Source organism: Patagioenas fasciata, chromosome 19 (assembly GCF_037038585.1).
Source record: "Patagioenas fasciata isolate bPatFas1 chromosome 19, bPatFas1.hap1, whole genome shotgun sequence".
In the NCBI taxonomy this organism is placed as follows: Eukaryota; Metazoa; Chordata; class Aves; order Columbiformes; family Columbidae; genus Patagioenas; species Patagioenas fasciata.
Window position 1 is genome coordinate 14,032,381 of NC_092538.1, and position 20,120 is coordinate 14,052,500.

At 47.0% G+C, this 20,120-nt stretch overlaps 1 protein-coding gene and 1 long non-coding RNA gene across 2 annotated transcripts; both read right to left on the bottom strand.

Moving 5' to 3' along the window:
* Positions 1–1,053: 1,053 nt before the first annotated feature.
* Positions 1,054–15,110, bottom strand: LOC139829462 (S-adenosyl-L-methionine-dependent tRNA 4-demethylwyosine synthase TYW1-like). The gene is made up of 5 exons (XM_071817027.1): positions 14,871–15,110; positions 13,692–13,813; positions 13,055–13,139; positions 12,073–12,267; positions 1,054–2,224 (listed from the first exon to the last, which is right to left on the bottom strand). Exons 2-5 carry the CDS (start codon positions 13,715–13,717, stop codon positions 2,069–2,071), a joined length of 462 nt encoding a protein of 153 aa, XP_071673128.1. The 5' UTR covers positions 13,718–13,813; positions 14,871–15,110; the 3' UTR covers positions 1,054–2,068.
* On the bottom strand, positions 3,306–5,667 carry LOC139829455 (uncharacterized). Its single transcript, XR_011741922.1, has 2 exons — positions 3,996–5,667; positions 3,306–3,852 (listed from the first exon to the last, which is right to left on the bottom strand). It is a non-coding gene; the product is annotated as an uncharacterized lncRNA (long non-coding RNA).
* Positions 15,111–20,120: the final 5,010 nt, after the last annotated feature.

The window sequence follows — 20,120 nt, forward strand, 5'->3', positions numbered from 1 at the left end:
TCTTATATCTCCCCAGGACTTTGTTACAAACTGGGGGGGTCCACTCCTTGAGTCCATTTATCCTTCGCTTTTTCCTTGGATGAACTTCTCTTCATCCCAGAATTCTAGCATGATCCCCCCCAAGAGACTGTTGGGGAGTCCAAAATTCTAACATGACCCCCTCTACCCCCGCAAAGGGACTGTCAGGGGGGCACCTGCAGCAGGTCGCTCCCCTTCGACCTCTTGTGGGGATCAAACCCATGAAACCTGGCTCACAACGTGGGGCTCAAACCCATGACACAGAGAGTTCTTCACTCGCTTTGTCCCTTCAGTGGCCAAGCCCCTCGCAGGGTGTTGGAACCCCACTTAGAAGGACTCCGCGCTCGCTTTGCAACCAGGTTGCGTCTCAGCCAACAGCAGTCACAGTCACACTGCCCGACCCGGCGGTACTTACAGTCCATTCTTCCCATCAGGACCTACCCGACCCAGCAGTACTTACAGTCCACTTTTCCCGTCGGGACCTTTGTGCACTCTGGATTACGGGTAAACTGCAGTATTCAGGGGGAGCGAGCTCCATTCTTTCCCTTCCGCTTTAATTTTGAATAATGTTGGTAGCTCTCCGCACAGCCGAGTCCAAGGGCCACTATTGAAGTGGGGCGCCTCCCTTGAACCTGAGGTAACACAGAGCTATCCAAGGTTATCATGTTGAGGTCGCCAATTGAAACAAATAACTTAGGCTTTTTCTATGGATAAACAACGTTTTATCCAATTCCTTAATTGTATTCCTTAAACACGTGTTCATTAGAGCAGAAGCAAAACAGCGCTGGGTGAGTGGGGGATTCGCTCCGGCCAACACGCGCACCTTTTAACAATAAGAAGTGTGCTTAAATACAGTAAGGTGTTACATATTCGTAATGACCCCAGGAACGCCTCTACAGATTGATAAGCTTTCACGCTTCTTATTAAAATAAGTCTCAGATAACCATTTCCACAGTCTCCTCCTTGACCCCTCCCTGTTACGCCTGCGCAGTGCCATGAAGATTGGGGAGCCCCGGAGTCAAAGATGGGTCCTCATGGAGCGATGATCAATGCTCGTTTTATTGCAATTCTGATTCTGTTCTACAGGGTTAGTCCAGGGTAGACGCGGCATATGACACATCATAACTAGCTACAAAGTAATGTTCACGCGGTACAGCAATAGCACATCTTTGTTCTACAAGACAGCATACCTTTGTTCTATAACCTCTTTTCGTGTTTTACTTCTTAATAAGTTTCTTTCTATTGATTACCCAAGGACAAATCCTTGCCGTCCGACACGTACGCTGGGTTGTGCAAGTGGGACTGGAAAAGTACTGAGTGCCCTGTTTCTTCAAGCATATTCTCTACAGTGTCACTTGGTGATTTTGAGGAGGGGTCTTTGGATGAAGGCTCCTTCAGCTTCGTCACAGTGAACCTTTTACCTTTGGCTCATTATGCTGAATTGGCTGGAACCCAAGCTGCCAAGTCGACCGAAATCAGAATGGCGCCCCCTTTTTGCTGTAAATCTTGGCTATCTCTTCTCCTCAAGGTTACAGCTGGTGCTGTGAAACTTCTTCTCTCGGCATTCAATGAGGTTCTGTTTATTTCCTTAACTGGTTACATACAGCTCTAAACTAGATATTCATTATGTGGCTTAAAGTGCTAGTTCGTTAGTAGGCCCTTGGAATGTGGTTGGGTAACCCTTAAAATGTTAGTTCCCTCTATCAATATAACTTCATAAACAAGTTTCATAACTTTTTGCATAGAACTTAACCACCTTTTCCTTTTTCCAGGTTCAGAGCCTGTGCCTCATTTGGTTATATCTGTAAACACTGAACATCTCCTCAGCAGGAATCACAGCTGCATTTCTCACAATCATGGGCAGCTCTGGTGCCCTTCACGCCAGAACCTGGGCCACATGTGGCAGCGATGGGGGGGCTGTAAGACCCTAAAGCCCATGGCAAGCACAGCTGAAGCTGCACGGCTGCCCTGGGCAGCTCTTGCTGCTCCCTGGGTGCTCCCCCACGGGATGCCCCCTCCCTCTGGGCTCCACGCTGCTATCGTGCTGCCCTCAGACCTGTGAGAAGATGAGCAAGTTTAAGGAGGCGCATTCCAGCCTGGCAGAGGACATGCGTGCAATGCAGGAGGCGCATTCCAGCCTGGTGGAGGACATCCGGGAGATCCAGGAGATGCTTGGCCTGGTGAGGACAGGGCTTCCCTCCAGGATCTGTGGGAGGAGATGAGCAAGTTTAAGGAGGTGCAGTCCGGCCTGGCAGAGGACATGCGGGCCATGCAGAAGGCGCGTTCTGGCATGGCAGAGGACATCCAGGAGATGAAGGAGACGGCTTGGCCTGGTGAATGTCCTCTGGTGCCCCGGGAGGGAGCTGGGCCCTCGTCCCCTCCCCACTTCTCTCCCTGTCAGCCTGTGCCCCTGCCCCACGGCCATCGGTGTCACCAGCATGAAGGGCAGCAGAAGGGAAGAGTGGGAAGGGTGTCCCAAGAGTTGCTAAGGTACTTTTGAACTAGAGAGCCATGCAAACAGAACCATGGGCAGGGAAGGAGGGGAGATAAAGCTCTGCCCGTGCAATTCAGCCGCAGCACAGCCCTGGCCAGCATCCCCCTGCCTCGTGCCCTGCTTCATTTGGGGTCCCAGGCCAGGGCGTTGGGAGCGGGGGCTCCCCTGAGAATCGCACTGGAAGAATTTTCTAGGTATTATTTCTAGGGTGGGGGGGAGCACACACTGCTGGGGAGGGCACTGGCCCTTGAGAGCCTCTAGATGGTCTTTTCTCCCCTCATTTTTTTAAAAATATATATCTAAAGCATAAAAATCCAGAGAGAAGGAGCAGCAGCACAGAGGTGGGCGCTGGGTGGGGGGGTTTCTTAATGCTCCCTCCCACCTGCATCGCTGCAGTGGGGCGGGAGAGCGAAGGGGAGACAAATAACAAAGCAATCAATGGCTGGAGGCAGCTGTCGGCACCCGGATCATGGCTATGGGGGCACCCTGGATTGGGGGCACACAGCCACTGGGGCCCCTGCCTCTGCATGTCCCAGACCCCTGATGAAGCCCCCAAAGTGCTCCCCTCCTCCGGCTCCTGAAACCAGCACGGCTTCTTGCACAGACCCCCGGGGCCCCCTCACCCGTCCTCCCTCCCTTGACACCCCCAGGGCCCAGGGGGATTTTACAAGGTGATGTCCCTCCTGTCACTGCCACTGCCGCTCATGGCCCTTCCCAGGGGAGGGGGGAGCTGGGGGGGTTTTAGTCTTCAAATCAATCTTGCTTATAAAAAGAAAACAAAAAAACAACCAAGACAGGTTGAAGGTTCATTATTAATGCAAAAATAAGAAAAATAATTTAAAGAAACCCCCACTTTTTAAACCCCAGGTCCCCCACGCTCCGTACACAGCACAGGGACTGATCCACTCCCCAGCTCATGCGGTTCTGACTGGGCAGGCCGGGCTCCATTGATGGATCCTCTGGTGTTCACCAACCAGGTACAACTGCTCAAGGGAAACCCCATTGTTCAAGGTTCCACCACCCACTGTCCTTCATGTGTATTTTACAGCTCCATTTCCCAGAGGCTGGTGCCCGGCAGGGGCTGTGATCCACCCACGCAGTGCCACGCTCTGCCCCACGTGTCTGAGCTTGTTTCAGAAATGAGTCCCACTGTGAGACTCAGTTCTCTCTGGGTGCTGTGTCAGCACAGCCTTGCTGTCCACGGCCCAGGACAGTGCTCTGGGCAGTGGCATCGGGCACTGGGCATCTTTCAGCCATCCAGTGGTTACTTCCACCATTGTCAGCACGTGGTGTTTACCTTGGCAGGTTTGTGGGAGTGTGATCCAGTCAATCTGCCAGGCCTGCTCAGATGTGTATCGAAGCCACCACCCTCCATCCCACAGCAGCTTTAACCGTTTGTCTTGTTTAATTGCAGCACAACAGTGTCCGTAGTGAAGCCCACCCCTCGATCACGAGCCCGTGTACGTGTTGCAGCTCTGATGACCTGAGCCATCAGGGCTCACCGGGCTACCAACAGTTGCTACTTCGCATCCACCTCAGCCACTTCCATTTTAGCAGCGGCATCGCCCTGCTGGTTGTTTTCATGTTCCTCAGTGGCCACATTTTCTGGCCCATGAGCACCTGCGTGATGGACTTTTCCAAGCAGGCTCTCTAGCCTGGCAGCCAGAGAGGCTGTTTGAAAAAGATGGACTCACTTTGAAGCTATTGTACCTCTGCAAGCAGAAACCACCCATTAACGCACCTCTTAGCACTTCAAAAGGGCACGACATAATTTAAAGTGATGAGGGTTAGACACCTCTCCCAGCGCACAAACAGCCCCCGGCCTCGGTCATTCGCAAGACAGCGACCCTGCAACACAAGGCGTTTTGCAGTCTGCGCTTCAGCAAGACGGAACCCGTAACTGCGGTGCAGTGCATATTTCAAGGGTGTTTTGGCGTTGATCTGTCAATGCCAAAGAGCACTCATGGTTGGTACCGACAATTTGAGGCAACAGGCTGTATCTGAGGGGAAGAGCACAGTGCAGCCACGCACTTGAGAAGAAAATGTGAGACGAGCTCAAGAGTTTTCCGCGGAACATGCACCAGTCCCCTCGTCCTGCCAGCCGAGAACTCGGTGATCCCTCATTTGACTGTCCAGTGTGTATTAAGGTGACGTTCAATCGTGAGGCCACACGGGTTGAACTCAGACAGGCCGTTCGTGCAGGTGACAAAGCGTGCAGAATTTAGGGATGCGAAGTTACAGAACGTGGAGGACGCAGCTTCTGCCGCGTTTGATTTTTAGTGGTGAAGTGACGTTTCGTCCAAGTGGTCGTGCTGCCTGTCACAACGTGCACATACGATGATCGGAGAATCCACATGGAACAGTAGAGCACAGGCATAATTCTTCAGAAGTGAACGTCTCAAAAACCCCACACCACAAAGATTTTTATTAGAAAAGTCTCACGATCGTAAGCCCTTATTTTATTAGAGACTTGTCCCAGCTGCCCGCAGAATATTTCATTTTTAGTAGAGATGCAGTGCATCCCCCTCCCCACTCCCCTGGGTATTATTTTTATCAGCTTTTGCTTTATCCCCTCCTATAATGGTTGCTCTGTTCCTTGAGCAATGCTTAGTGCTGTGGAGTCTTGGAAGAAACTTTGAGGGAAAATGCAGCACAGGTATAAAGTATCATTGACTCCAGTGATGTAGTGATTGACGTGGATACCTGCTGGGGACCAAGAAGGTGGGGAGATGCTGGTGGTGGTGACCACGAAAGGAGAAGAAGAACAATGAACATGAAAACTCAAGAAATGAGACCTCCCTGAACCACAGGTGAGATCCCAGAGGAGGAGAGTTGAAGGGCAAAGGAGTTCAGGACAACTGGCAGTTTTTCAAACCCTATTCAGTGCAAACGGTGCCAATAATAAAGCGAAGATCGCAAGCGTAACAAGAAACCAATCTGGCAGAATCACAGGCTCTTCTGCACCCTTGTGATCCTCCAGCTGAAAATAAAAGGAAAAGCACAAGAAGACAGGGTCATAATCAGAAAGGTCAAGGCAGAAAATCAGATAAAACTAACAAAGGACATCCAAAAGGGCTAACAAGGAAGAGCCCAGACAGGAGTAGGGAGAGGACAGGTCAGAGATATTTAATCTAAATGCAATGTTTTCACTTGGATGGTTAAACCCACACACATACACACCCGGCTGAGCCGCTCACCAGGGTCCGCACCCATCTCACCCCACCGACCACCTTCACATTTCCTCCTAGAAAAGCCTCAGGTTGTTACAGTGCTGGCAGAGCAGCACAGAAAGGCACCAAGACTTCACTTTTACCATTCACAGGGGCATGAATTAGGTGTATTCTCTCATGTCCTGTCCCTCACCCCATCTAGAGGGTTATTTCAAGAGCTCCTGGAAGACAGGCAGGCCCAAAGGTCAAGAAACCAGCAAATAATCTAATCGGAAGGAAACAAGGAAGCTTGGGTCACAATGTATTAATTCTGGAAACAAAAAATAAGCAGATTGAAACACTGGGAGAAGAGATTATTAACTCAGCAGAACAAGGACTGGTGGCTGGAGATGGACAGAGACTCTGAACTTTCAGGCTCAGGTCCTGAGTTTCACAAACCTGCAGTGTCCACTCCTTTAATATCATAAAATTTATATTTCCCTGAAGAATTTAGGCCCTTGAGTCAAGTTACTTAATGAGAAGAAACTTTTGTTTTAATCTATGTTTTCAGTTTCTTCTTAATTTTTTTTTAAAAGACCTCTTTAATTAGCCCTCCTGTTACTCATCTCTTCATTTTGCAGGGCTTACTGTGATTGCTGGCTTTTGGCCACACACTTATTCAGCTCATCCGAACAGAACTTCAGCTGTTGCCTGTAAGTTAGAGCTGAACATCCAAGTACAGGTATAAACACCAGAAAGTTACAGAAGAAGAAATATGAACCAATTTCTTTACAGGATATCTCACTCTGTCTCGTTTGCCACCTCCTCAGACGCAAAAATAATAAACCCTATTAATTTAAGTCTTATTTAGCTGTTCCATCTCTCTGCAATAATTGATTGGGCTTTAGACACTCAGCCAGAAAACACAATCAAATCAGGTTTGCCTGGTGACTGCGCCATAGCAGTGCCAGAAACCCCCAGTCCCCACACTTGCTCTAATTGATTAAAACATTTGGTCACTCGCACATTTCTATACAGACAATTAAGCTAAAGAGACACTACAAACGCAGCAAGACCAGCTGAGAGCAATAATGGATCTTTTCAGTCTATTTTTCTAGGGAGAATTAGGACTTAGCGATGTTGCAGTAACTAAAGCGGGTTTTGTCTCCCCTTTGCTCTGGATGCAGCAGCCTCAGGAGCTCAACGCTGCACAATCGCTGCCTTGCAGGGAACCACACCAACGAATTATCTGCTTTTCCTGCCCTCCAAAAAAGCTGCCACGTGCTAAATCTGCATCTGTTTGGCATCTATCAGGGCTGTAGCACTTCCAGGAATGAGGGGGAAGGGCTCCAGTGCAGAGTCAAGCCACATTTTTTACAAATACCCCCAATTTTCTGAGTCTGTTTGGATGCTGGCTCCGCACGTGCCGGCTGGCACGGGGCCAAAATGTGTCAGTCACAACCAGGCAAACACAACGATACCCAGTTCCCAGGAAAGTGGCTGAACTGCAGCATTTCTTGCCAAAGTGATGCACAGAGAACAAACAGGCTCCTCGGACTCTTCCTCAGAGATCTTGGGGGAGCTGCAGCGGTCGGAAACATTGGCAGAATCTACAAGTGTCAAAAGCCTAAAAGAAGAGATCCAGAAAAAGAAAAAGAATTGCAGCCGCCTTATCTGCAACTTTGTGCACATGAGACAAGAACGGTGAGGCATGACATTTGTATTAAAAACATTTTGCCAACAGTAGATCCAGACTATCACTTCATACGTCTCCAATGGCACAGGTGGTACCTGCTAATAGAAGGTAACGTTTATCCTACCCAGTCACTGGTCCCTGCAGCTCTACATTCAGTCTTGCGTGACTAAGAATCTGCAAACGTGGTTTAAAGCAGAAAGCGTACAGCTAGTCCTGGCTGGAGGATTAGTAAGCTGTGCTGACATGCAACCAGTAGAGAGGAGCGTGGGTATGGAATTCCTGTCTCCCTGCACCAAATCAAATGACCAGCACAGCTCACAGCCACACAGAGGCTGTAACACCCCAGCCACAGGGTCTAAAAAAGAAAAAACAAGCAGAGAAAGCTTCAGTTCTGCTTTACATCAAGCTTAAGGTGTGCATGATGTGAGACTTGAGATGAGTGTCAAAATTAACCTTTAAGTCTTCCTCCTCAGTAGAGATCTGAGAAGACAGGCAGCTGCAGTGCATATGGAAAATCCAGCAGCTCAAAACCCATTTCACCTGCAGCAGGTCAATAGTCATAGAATCATTTTGGTTGGAAAAGCCCCTCAAGATCAGGGAGTCCAACCATAACCCACGCCTGGCACTGCCCCATGTCCCTGAGAACCTCATTTAAACACCTTTTAAACCCCTCCAGGGATGGTGACTCCAGCACTGCCCTGGGCAGCCTGCTCCAATGCCCCACAGCCCTTTGGGGAAGAAATTGTTCCCCACATCCAACCTCAGCCTCCCCGGTGCAACTTGAGGCCGTTTCCTCTGCTCCTGGCGCTTGTTCCTGGGGAGCAGAGCCCGACCCCCCTGGCTCCAAGCTCCTTTCAGGCAGTTCAGAGATCAGAAGGTCTCCCCTCAGCTCCTGTTCTCCAGCTGAACCCCCCCAGGTCCCTCGTGAAGTGGTTTGGGATGGAAGGGACCTTAAAAATCATCTAGTGTCCACCCCCCAGCCATGGGCAGGGACACCTTCCACTGGACCAGGTTGCTGAGCATCCCAACATGGCAAAAAGTCCAGAAGAAAACCCAAAGACACCTTCCGGCACAGATCTCTACACCACCAAAAACTCATTGCAAGAAAAGGCTTGGAAAGCATACACAAAAAGGCATAATTACAAAGGAATGAAGTAGAGCAGTGGTTGAAAAATGCCCAGAAGTCACAAGAAAGACTCAGCCATCCTCCTCCAAAAATGCAGCCACCATGAGCTCGGTTATAGCCCATCTGATGTCACATTGTGCTTCACAAACTCCTCAACGACCTCCAGAGGGCTTTTCTTCTGAGGAGGGAAATACACAGCTGGCAAATCAGTGTGGGTCTACCAAGCAACCTCCACAAAAGCCCTGGGGTTGGAAGCAATGATTGTCTGTTAAAGCTGAAACATTTCGGTGCAGAAAAGGGAGCTTCACAGCAGGAGATCTTTACAGGGGGAAAAAACGTCCCAGTTTCCCGCTGTTTTACAGGAGTGTGCCGGAGCCGAAGGTCAGACACAGCGGCAAATCCATCACCACCGACTTCAGGAGCATTGGCTGGAACACAATTGCTGCACTTGAGCCACCACCCAAAAGAATGTTCTGACTAAAGCGAGAAAATGTCACTGTTGGTGAAAGGAACCTGTTCAAATTATTTCAGCGTTTTATACCAGAATAGAAGTGGAATCCGGGCAGCGGAATTTTTCAGTTTGCCCAAGTGCGACAGGAGAAAACTCCAGTTTCATTCCTAGGGCCGCTCAGTCTTTGAGAAACCCTTGAAAGGCCACCAAGAGCTATTCTTTAGGCTTCCTCTTTCCCTTAAAAGAAAAGAAAGCGCTGTTGAAAAGTATAAAAGGCTTGAGATTTGTGGAAGGGTTTGCTTCCGTGAACTGAAAGCAGGAGTGAGAACATGAGAGGGGATATTACAGGGCTCTACTTGACACGCAAAAATACTGCAGTCGCAAAATGGATGGAAAGCTTGGTCTTTCCGTGATGCTGCTTCAGATCCTTCTCGTCATACAGGAAACTAAGAACACCTTGGACATTTTTAACACGTAGTAAAAGCCTGCTAAGGTCAGTGAAAAATGCAGCTGCTTCAGCAGGCAAGCCAAGCCGAACCTGGTGTCAAGAAAACGGGACTGGCAGAGTTCAGGGCTGGGAATGCCAGGAGCTGTAAGAAATACCAACCTCAACAGCTGAGCAGAAAAGAGCTAACAAATTGTTAGGATCTGGCTTTTTGCCTAAACCCAGATGCCCATTTTAATCCAAGAGCCCCTTCTGCTTTGCAGCAGGGGACAACAGGAATAACAAAAATTTCCAATACATAAGCGCATAATTTCTTGTCAAACTAAGCCTATGATGGGGTGTCGAACATTTTCACCGGAGGCCACAGCAGCCCCGCAGTTGCATTCAAAGGGCCGAATGTAATTTGAGGATTTGGCCCACAGGGCTTGTGTTTGTTATGTGCATCGTGCTCCTTTATCGCCGACTCTGTCTCGTAACACAAAAGACATACTGGCTTTTCCTCCCTGAAACACAAACACGTATTTGCTTTCCCATCTATCAATAAATCGCCTTCCTTCCACATCAATCTTCCTCTTACTTGACATTCTGGGATTCAAATTGCTCCACCAAAGACGGTAAGATGTGTCTCCTAAGTAAAAGATCTAGATGATACTTTCACCTCCATCAACTAGTACTGAAGAAAAACCAAAATCCTGGACCTTTCACAATAAGCCCCGTGGTAAGTCAGAACGCTTGCTGAGCCTGTCGCAAAACATCTGCCATGAAGATCTCACATTGGTGACCTCCACTAGTGGCAACCACGGCAAACCGTGTCTTACGGAAGTGAGGCCATGGGTATCGACCACACGGCAGCTCATCCCATTTCAATCCCTCCCCCAAATCTACCTGCAAGTTCTTGAGAGCTCCTCTCACCCAGGTGAGATGGAGAAGAGACATCCGTCCCTCAGCCCAAGTAGATTCACTAATTCCTACATTGGCTTCGCCATCCCAGGCTGCTCCCTTGAATTCTTGAATTAGATTCTGGAGGAACTGTTACTCTTTTAGCAACTAATTTGAATGAAAAAAACCTATTGCTATAATAAAAGCATTCTGAAACTAATAGACACTGGCAGATCATCTTCTCAGGCCATTTTGTCCATTAACAGCAGCTGTGTCACGCACCTGTGCTGTTAGATTGCCCACAGAAGAATTCGGAAGACCTATGAAGATGTCACATATTTCCTTATTTGCAGAACAGAATCTACAATGATTATTGAAGTGTATCACCACTATCCATATAAAATAAATGAGAGATACTCCATAGATAGTGTGAGGACATCACTATCATCTGTATCACACTTGACTGATGAGTTCTCTGCCCTTACCTGAAGGTACAGAACAATCCTAAGAAAACAGAACTAACCAGCCACCTCCAAAAACCATCTTCCAACTGCTCTTGGACACTGCACCCAAGAAAAAGACCAGCAAGACAAAATCCCCTCAAAGGGTCCCCACGGGGAGGTTGGGAAGACACAAGAGCGCACGCAGTTCACGTTTGGGCTGCAAAGCAAGCAGAAAAGAAAAATCCAAATAAAACCACAGGATGGGACTCGAGAACAGGTTGTGTCACAGAAGAACCAGTTTCCCGGTCCCAGCTCCCCTGCCAGGGCCAGAGCAACGGGACCCTGGGCTTTCCCCTCACACCCATCTACTCTCCCCACGAAAGGACATCTGGGTTCCTCCAGCGCCCACCACAGCCCAGCCTCATATCCAGCTATCGCTCCCAATAAATCATTTGGCAAATCAAGGAGCGGTTAAAACTAACGATGGTGAACAACCCACCAGAGCACAGGTCTGTGCTGACTTTACAGCAGCAGGGAAGTCTAAAAGACAATCAATATTTTTGTACCCATAAAATAAGAGGACACTGAAGGAATATCTGTGGAGTCACACTGGGGGTTTGTTCGGGGTTTTTGCTGCTCTTGTTTTTAGTTTGGGTTTTTTTTTCGGTTGTTTTGTTTGTTTGGGCCCATTTTGGTTTTGGTTGAGTGCCTTTTTTTCCCCCAGTCATCTTTCCTATGAGAACAGCAGCTTGAGCCTCCCTCTAAGGCTGAAGAAAGATTTAAATGTACTTCCTGGGAAAAAGAAAACCACACAAAAAACCCACCACCCAAACTTTGAGCCCAGCAGGAACTGTTTCAAGCAGCTACAAGCAACTGCAGAAACAAATAAGAACGTGTTAGGCTGTACCTACTAATCACCACAGGAGACACTAATATGAAAAGTGCTTCTATCTGCATTTTAGTTCCTGACACCTACCTGAACAGATTAAATTACTAAAGCGTTCACACAGCAAAATGGAAGCACTGCAAATAGAACCCAGCCAAATACCTGAACCATCAGCCTCTCTCCAGCTCTGTGTTGCTTGCAGGCACTTAGTTTGTGCTGTATTTGTATTTTTATGCAAGACTGAACACTGATGGAAAGGGAATCAGCATTTTCTCAGGCTGCAAGATTGGCTAACAACCTCCTTTCCCATTTCAAGGGGCAGCACACTTGCTTCAAAACTGCACTGCCTGTGCCCTAAACCCAGTCCACACAAAGGCTGCAAATCTCACACAAGCTACCAGTTATCATTCAGTTTTGGAGCATTTTGGGAAGCTCAGCCTTTCAGCGGAGCAGAAACTTCAGAAAGGTGCAGAGCAGATACTTACAGTGTTGTAATGATCGACATAAACCGCATTTCCCAAGCCAAACACAGCGTATCTCAGGCCTTTCAGATACGTTTTCCCAAAGCGAAAGTCACGCGCTGCCTCTTCTAACCCCTTGCAGAACCACGCTGCACTCTCGGTTGGCTGCCCGTCAGTGTACGTAGCTACCAAGAACACACAAACGTTCCTGCCGGTTGTCTAATAATATCAAGAGAATAGAAGAGATCGGTGCATTTCTCAGAACGCTTCCCATTAGTAAGACAACTGGAACACATGGGGAGTTGGAAGAAGTTAAAAGATGAGGTTTTTTCTAAGTGGGATTTTGGTGTGGGATGCTGCAGGTGATAACCCCAACAGTGGCGAACGGCCATCCCCCCTGCAGAGACGCCTTAAATTAGCCAGGAGAGATCAAACTGTCTGTCTGCTGCTTCACAGAGGTGGTACAAGAGAACAGAACATCTCCCTTCCCCACCCCAATCAACAGCTTCTTGAGCAGACTCTTGCAGCAATCAAGTTTCTCACTGATTCAAAAAAACAACTATCAATATTCACAGAAGAAAAATGCCTCAAGGATTACTCCATCTAAATATGACCAGCAAGGAGTTTTTAGCTTATGAGCCTGTGAAGGCTGCAAATTGTCACCATCTGCTTGTTCTGGCTTTGAACCCTTCCCTGGGGATACAGAGACAGAACAGAGGGACCTGGTGCAACCGCTCTCACTGAACTCACACCTGAGTTACAGAACCAGCTCATACCAAGTCACTGTCACCATCAAAATACTCTAGGCAATCCTCTCCTAGGAATATTCAAAATTTAGGTGTTTTCTGCTGAGGGTTGATGGGCTACACTTATACAGAAGGGAAGCGATTTTTAACACACAGCATTGGGAATTTCCAGAATAATAGGAGAGAAATACAAGGGGAAAAGAGCCTTCGCAACACAAGGAAAAGCTTTTCTTTATTAGTCATATTTATAAGGTACTTACCTCCTCTGGATCATAATCTCCCATGCTGATGACTTCCACAGGCAAACAAAGTGAAATAACGGCTTCAGCCAGACCTCTGGCAAACCTCCAAAAAAAAAAAAAAATAGGAATTTATCAATTGCTTCAACCCAAGCATGGTAGCGACCAAACAACCCCCCACACGCCCAGTCACAAGACACCTCCCACAACAGAAAGAACAAAGACATCCGAGAACTGGACACTGGACCTAGAATTCCTCATGTTAAGAAAAAAAAAAATCAAGTATATTGGCTGCAAGAAGAGAGTGACATGAATTTTAATGACTAATGATTTCACATTTACACACACCATTTTTTTCAAAAGCACCTAAACCAGTACTTGTCTCTGAGAAGACCCGCTCGCAACTACGGGTACGGCAAGAGTAAACTTTAAACTTCATCATCAATGTCTCTACTGCATGCGCCATTTAAAGCAAGTAGAAAAAAATGTTATTTTTACATAATTTTAAGTTATCTTTCATGTTGGGCAATGACTTCTCATGAGCTAATGAACTTTCTGATGTTTACACTGTGCAATACTTCCAAGGCAAGCAACAGACTTGAGTCTCAATATTTCAAATTACTTCATGTAGGTGGGGAAAAAAAAAAGTAACTGATACCTTTGCTGTGCCAGTCTGAGACCCATAGAAAATCTTTACTTTGCCTCCAGGGTGGCTGATCCATTTATGAGTTTGTCTTCTATTCCTTCAGAAGAAGCTGGATTCCCATTGGATTTTTCACCCTAAGAAACAAGCACCACTTCTCATTCAATCCCTTTTCAAAGTGATGTTAACCCCATTCTCCCAAAACCACTTAAAACACCTATCCTGTGAACAGACTCTCAGCACTAATTAAATGAGGCTATCAAAGCATTTTAGCTTCTCACACCCAGAGAAAGACACAACCACGTCTCTGAACTAGGCCACGCTCCAAAAAACTCAGGTCACACGCAGCCGGATCCAGCTGAACGCAGGAACCTCCCAACTCGCGCAGCAGAACTTTGCTCACCTGCGCAAGGAGCTTTTACCATCCTGAACAGCCTAATCCCACTCCCGTCCTAAAACCAGCCCAACCTCATCAGTAACATCAATGGAAAGAGGAACCCGAGAACTCCAGCACAAGTAGAGTGATTGATTTGCAGTGACAGAGCAACCCAGGCTGACACGATCTCTCAGTAACGACGGGAGAAGCGTTCAGCAGAGAGCTGCTCCAACATCAGAGCAACGAGGGCACCGAGTCACCCACAAACATGAGACCGTCCAGGCTGCGGATTATAACCCTCAGGTGCACTGAACTGTAAGGAACGTTCAAGGAAGAAACGTTGTTTTCACAAAACTGGGGAGCTGGCACCTGACCCCCGCGAGGGAAGGGACCGAGACACATCAGACTGTGAATCCTGAATGTAAAACAAAATCTCTTCAAACTAATCCCAGAATGCAAACTGACACCTGTATTTACAAGTTAATCTAGAGGGAAGGACGGCCAAAGAGCCAGGAACCCATTTTTAAATAGATCAATAAGGGAAAGGGTGTTGTTCGGATTAGATGAATGAAATACGTAAACTGAGGCAGGTGTCGGGTGCTCTGTAAACCCTGAAGAACCGACCAGTGGGCAACAGGGGAGGGAAATTGCACCCAGGGTTTGGGGGGATATAAACGGGGGCTTTTTGCCCTATTATGCGTGCCTGCCTTTAGGGAGAACACCCGGTCTTGCAAAATCATTAACAAAATGTGCTTTGCTGAGAGATCCTGCCTGGGCCTGTTCTATTGGCAAGGTGATCGTTTCCTACACGACCACACCTGGGCTCCGCAGTGACCCACGGCGGGGCCCACAGTGGGGCAGCACGTGTCACTGCACCAGTGGGGACCGTCACCCGGCAGCCACTCGCCTCCACACGCAGATTTCGGGGCCTTCTTGGACAAAAGCACTTCCATCTTCCCTTGCCTTCTTTCTGGTTTTGGTGGTGAGGAACTGAACGATGATCCAAATGCTGATCCCAATGATACAGGGAATTGACCTTCTCCCCTGGAGAAGTTGTAGAAACTGAGGGCAACAGAAAGTAGAAATTTGGAAAGGTTGTTAGATGAAGCTTGGAGAGTATTCAGTAACAGGGACAAGGAAGATTCTTGAAAGGATAAGTAAGTATGGAACTGAAGAGGTTGGAAGGCTTTGAAAGCCTTTAGAGAGAGGTCAGTATATATGTTGGGAAAATGAACGTTGGGGAAGGTACAGAGGAAGTAGGCAGAGAGAGAAACAGACAGTAGCAAGTTTTGAAAAAGACTGATGGGAACCTGGAATGAACAGAAACAAGTGGAATTTTTGGTGGATTGACAACAAGTAACAATTACATAGTAGGTAAAGGGAGTCACTGGCCAAAGTGAACGGGCGTATTTTTGTGAACCTTTGAAATACAAATTGGGTAAACAAGTAGGTATTGATAAATTTCTATATATGTCCAATTCCTTCCAACCTTTCTGGGAGAAGGAATTTGGCCAGTAATAGAGAAATTAATACAAGTCAGGTTATAAACAGAATAATAAAGGACCTCTACCCAGTGGCAGCAAACACCTTTCTGACTGTATTAACTCTAATTTGATTTGGCTTACTGTTTTAGATTTGAAAGATGCCTTTTTGCCTCTCTCTCCGTGAAGCCAGCCAGACAATATTTATGTAAAACCCAGCTCACCTGGATGGTGTTGCCACAAGGATTTAAAAACAGCCCAACAGTACTAGGAAATCAGCTCGCTAAAGATCTTGAATCTTGGGAAGCCCCATCTGATGAAGGACAGATGCAACAATATGTGGATGATCGCTACCAGGACACAGAAGACATGCATAACCTGAACTGTAAGCTTATTGAACTTTGGGGGCTCCAAGGATACCAGGTATCACAGAAGACAGCCCAGATGATACAGCAACTCATGAGTAACTCATTTGGGCTATGAAATCAGCGTAGGGCAGAGGACCCTGGGCCAGGCTCGAAAGGAGGCCGTATGCCAAACATCAAAGCCTCAAACTGTAAAAGAATTACGGACCCTTCTTGGGCATGACAGAGTGGTGCCGGTTGTGGATTTATAATTATGGATTGTTTGTCAAGCCACTGTATGTGCCAGCAGCCACAGATCAGGAACACCTGCAATGGAATAAAGGAGCTACACGAGCCTTTGAAGAACTTGGTAAGGCTTTGACAGCGCCTGCTCTAGGACTCCCAGGTGTGAGTAAACCATTTTTTCTATTCTCTCACGAGAAGCAGGGAATAGCCTTGGGTACACTGGCACAGGATCTTGGCCCGTACCGACGAGCAGCGGCCTATTTCTCCAGACAATCAGATGCAACTGCAAAAGGGTGGCCGGGATGCCCGCGGGCAGTTGCTGCAGCGGTACTGAACATACAGGAGGCCCGGAAATTTACCACGGGTCAGAAAATGGCTGTGCTGGTATCCCACACGGTGCCTACAGTTCTAAAAGAAAAAGGGGGACGTTGGCTTTCCCCACAAAGATTTCTCAAATATCAAGCTAAATCATCCTCACTAACACTGTCAAGCCAGCTTCTTTCCTCAGTGACAACACTGGAAAACCAGTTCATCATAATTGCCTGGAAACCATTGAAACAACATAATCCAGCCAAGCAGATCTAAAGGACATAGGATTATGGAGAACACTGAGAACTGCCTTACGGACGAAAGCAGCAATATCCTGAACGGTGAAAGGCACGCTGGTTATGCTATAACTACTAGCCATGAAGTGATGGAATCTGGGCCTCTGTCTGAAAGTACTTCAGCACAAAAGGCTGAAGTATATACTATATATACTATATATATATATATATAATGTAGTATATACTACATAATCGCCCTTACCTGTGCTCTGGAACTAGCCGAAGGTAAAACTGTGAACGTTTATATGGACTCTAAGTATGCTTTCAGGGTCGTGCACGGAACAATTTGGAAAGAAGAAGGACTCTTGAACTCTCAAGGCACACATATCAAACGTGCAGGAGAAATATCGGCAGCTCAACTTCCTAAGAAGGTGGCAATCATGCATATCCAGGCCCACCAGAAAGCGAGCTCGGAATTGGAAAAAAGGAAATGAGCTGGTGGACAGGGAGGCAAAACTGGTGCCTAAGCAAAAGGTAAAAGTGTAAAGTGCCCTAGTCCCCGATGGGCAGGTTATTTTAGAAGGTAAGCCAGAATATACTAAGGAAGACCAGAAACTTAGTATAGATTTAGAGGAATCATATCATGAGGAAGGGTGGGCTCACGCCCCACAAGAGAAAACTTATTGTTACCTCCTATTTAGTTTGCCCTTTAGTAGCAGAAACATTATACGAACATTTGATCAAAAATAGTAACTACAAATTGGTACACTACTGTAAGACAGGTGACACAGCAACGCGCTCTTTGCCTCCAGACTAATCCTAAGAATATACCTAAGCTAGAAATGGGTCAAATTGGGAAAGGAAACGGACCTGGGCAATAATGGTAAATTGATTTTTCGGAACTCCCAAGAAAAGGGGGGTGCTGATATTGGTTGGTACTAACTGATACCTTTTCAGGTTGGCCAGAAGCACTCCCTACCAGAACAGCAAAAGCTCGGGAGGTAACTAAAACATGAGCACAAGAAACAATACCAAGGCTTGGTGTTCCAGCTGATATATCCTCTGATAAAGGGCCACATTTTAAATCAAAAATTGTACAGCAAATCAGTCAGCACTTGAGAATAGACTGGCAACTACATACACCTTATCATTCTTCCTCCAGTGGCCAGGTAGAAAGAAAAAAAAAAAGATGAAGTGAGTCATCTAATTGAACAACAAATTGTAAATCTGGGGCAGGAGGCAAATTTGGCTTGGTCTCAATCTTCACCTTTGTCCCTCTTGCATATGAACAAGGACAAGGGCAAAGAAGGGTTAAATCCTTTTGAAATCCTGGATGGGAGACCCTATAGTGTACAGAAGGGGATGTCTGCACAAGAAGGGGATGAAATTATGACTTTTTATATGGTTATATTGCGTAAACAACTTAACAAAATTGGGAAGAGTGTTTGCAACTTGGAGTAGGGGTCTGGATGGGCCAGTACATAACATCCAATTGGGCGATTATGTGTCTGTGAAGTCTCTTGCAGAAAAGGACTTTGGAATCACAACAGGAAGCCCATTTCAAGTCCTCCTGGCATCCTTCACTGCTACCAAGATTAAAGAACGGAATGCCCGAATCCATCATTCTAGAGTGAAGAAAGTCTGCAAAGCACCACGAAGGGTAACCCAGGCGCAACCTGGAAAATGCCGTTTCTTACGGTCACAACCCTAGCACACGGATGGGACGAAAATTGCCATGAGCAAGATCTGAATAAAACCATGGGGGAACGCTTTAAATTGGTGCTTTGGAATCAAAACCATCAGAGTGTATATATTACATTGCCCACTTCCGCAGAAGAAAGCTTTACATTTGTAGTAATTAACCAAAACCTTTCTGAAATTCTATCAAAGAAATTAGGTTATGTCCACCCTGACATGTTTTGGTCCTTCTGGACCTTCTGGGTAACCTTTTGGTCCCTTTGGTCCTTCTGGGTGACCAACCCAAACGGCACTTCCTACCTCAGCAAGAAGAAACCCGAAAGAGAAGACAAATGCTACAGCTGCAGTGAGCGGGGTCACCACGCCAAAGAACGCAAGCTCCCGTCGCAGCCCAGAAGATGCCATTCCTGCCGGAGCACCAGCCACATGGCTGTCAGCTGCCCCCAAAGAGCTCAGCAGCGCAGAAGACAAACACCAGGAGCCTGACTTTTGCATTAACATTAAAAATCTGTTGAAGGATAGAGATGGGTTTTCTCAGGTAGAAGTAGCCTTCTTACCTGCGGCCAGAGAAAACATAGACAATCATCACATTAGTAAAAGAATTTACTAACCTCTTAGCAAAGGGGGGAATGATACAGGGAACTGACAATTAACTAATTAACACTTGACACTTAAGGAACTAACCCTACCCCACATCACTAAAGACACTTAGAGAGCTAACCCTTTAACCCACATCACTATTGCCTAGCCTTGCTTAACTCTGTGTAACTTATTGTACAAAAAACAGGACTTCACTGACGCCTTGCAAAGATCACAATCCTCGGGTGCATCCTTGGGTGAACTAGATTACAGAAACTTGGACACAGTTTTAACCAACTCAGCAGTCTGAGACCCAACCAACTCATCACACTGGACCAAAGGTGATCGGGTACAGAGAAGAGGACCCGGGGTCACGATCACTGCGCAGCTGCAACCAGGAGGAGCCGGAGACTCTGGAAATGGTCTCCTGAACTCACTGCAATAAGAACCGCCTTTTCGGGGACAGGTTATGAATATGTACAGGTGTTCCTAAAACTTCCGTGAATATGTAACGCTTTACTGCATTTAACCAAGCTCACAGCTACTGTAATTTTACACACGTATTAGGTGAAATGATTCCCCGTGTGTCCGGCATCGTACCTAAATACATACCTTCCTTATAACCTCAAGGGTTGTAAGGTCATTCCACGCCTCACCAACAGCAACAACAGAATCAACGTAAAGTCTGTGCAGCCATAAGGACACCAGGGAAGTATAGAAGAAGTTCCACGTATCCATTGAGACATCTAGATCTGGAATAAATAACAGATTTAGCGAAAGCAGATTCCTACAGGATGAATTCAGTGTAAGCACACAAGAAAAATAATCATACAGGTTCTGTTCTAAGGAAAGGCAGAAAATACTTTTGTGCTGTGCAAGTGCCTGAAAGTAAAGAGTCCTTGCAAAACGTTCGCTGGCCTTAGTTTTGCGCGGACCTGACACAGGCAGATCTCTGGAGCTAAAAAGCTCCATGTCAGGGGAGAAATCACTGCCACAGAGGCTGCTGCCGAACACAGCCCTTGCTTGTGTACATGAGACACCACACTGGTTACAACAACAGCTTCGACCCAGAGTTTCAAGGCCAGACTAAAACCTGGAAACCTTCAAAATACTTTTTCAGAATTCTATCATGTGGGTGACGGTTGGTTCAGAACAACCCACACTGTTCTGAACCA

Coding starts and splice junctions, on each gene's coding strand:
- LOC139829462 (XM_071817027.1), bottom strand. CDS start 13,717: ATGGGTCTCAGACTGGCACAGCAAAG. Junction 13,140..13,691: donor CTCAGACTGGCACAGCAAAG/GTATCAGTTACT, acceptor TTTTTTTTGGAG/GTTTGCCAGAGGTCTGGCTG. Junction 2,225..12,072: donor ATGTCGATCATTACAACACT/GTAAGTATCTGC, acceptor CTCCTCCCACAG/ATCCTGGAGGGAAGCCCTGT.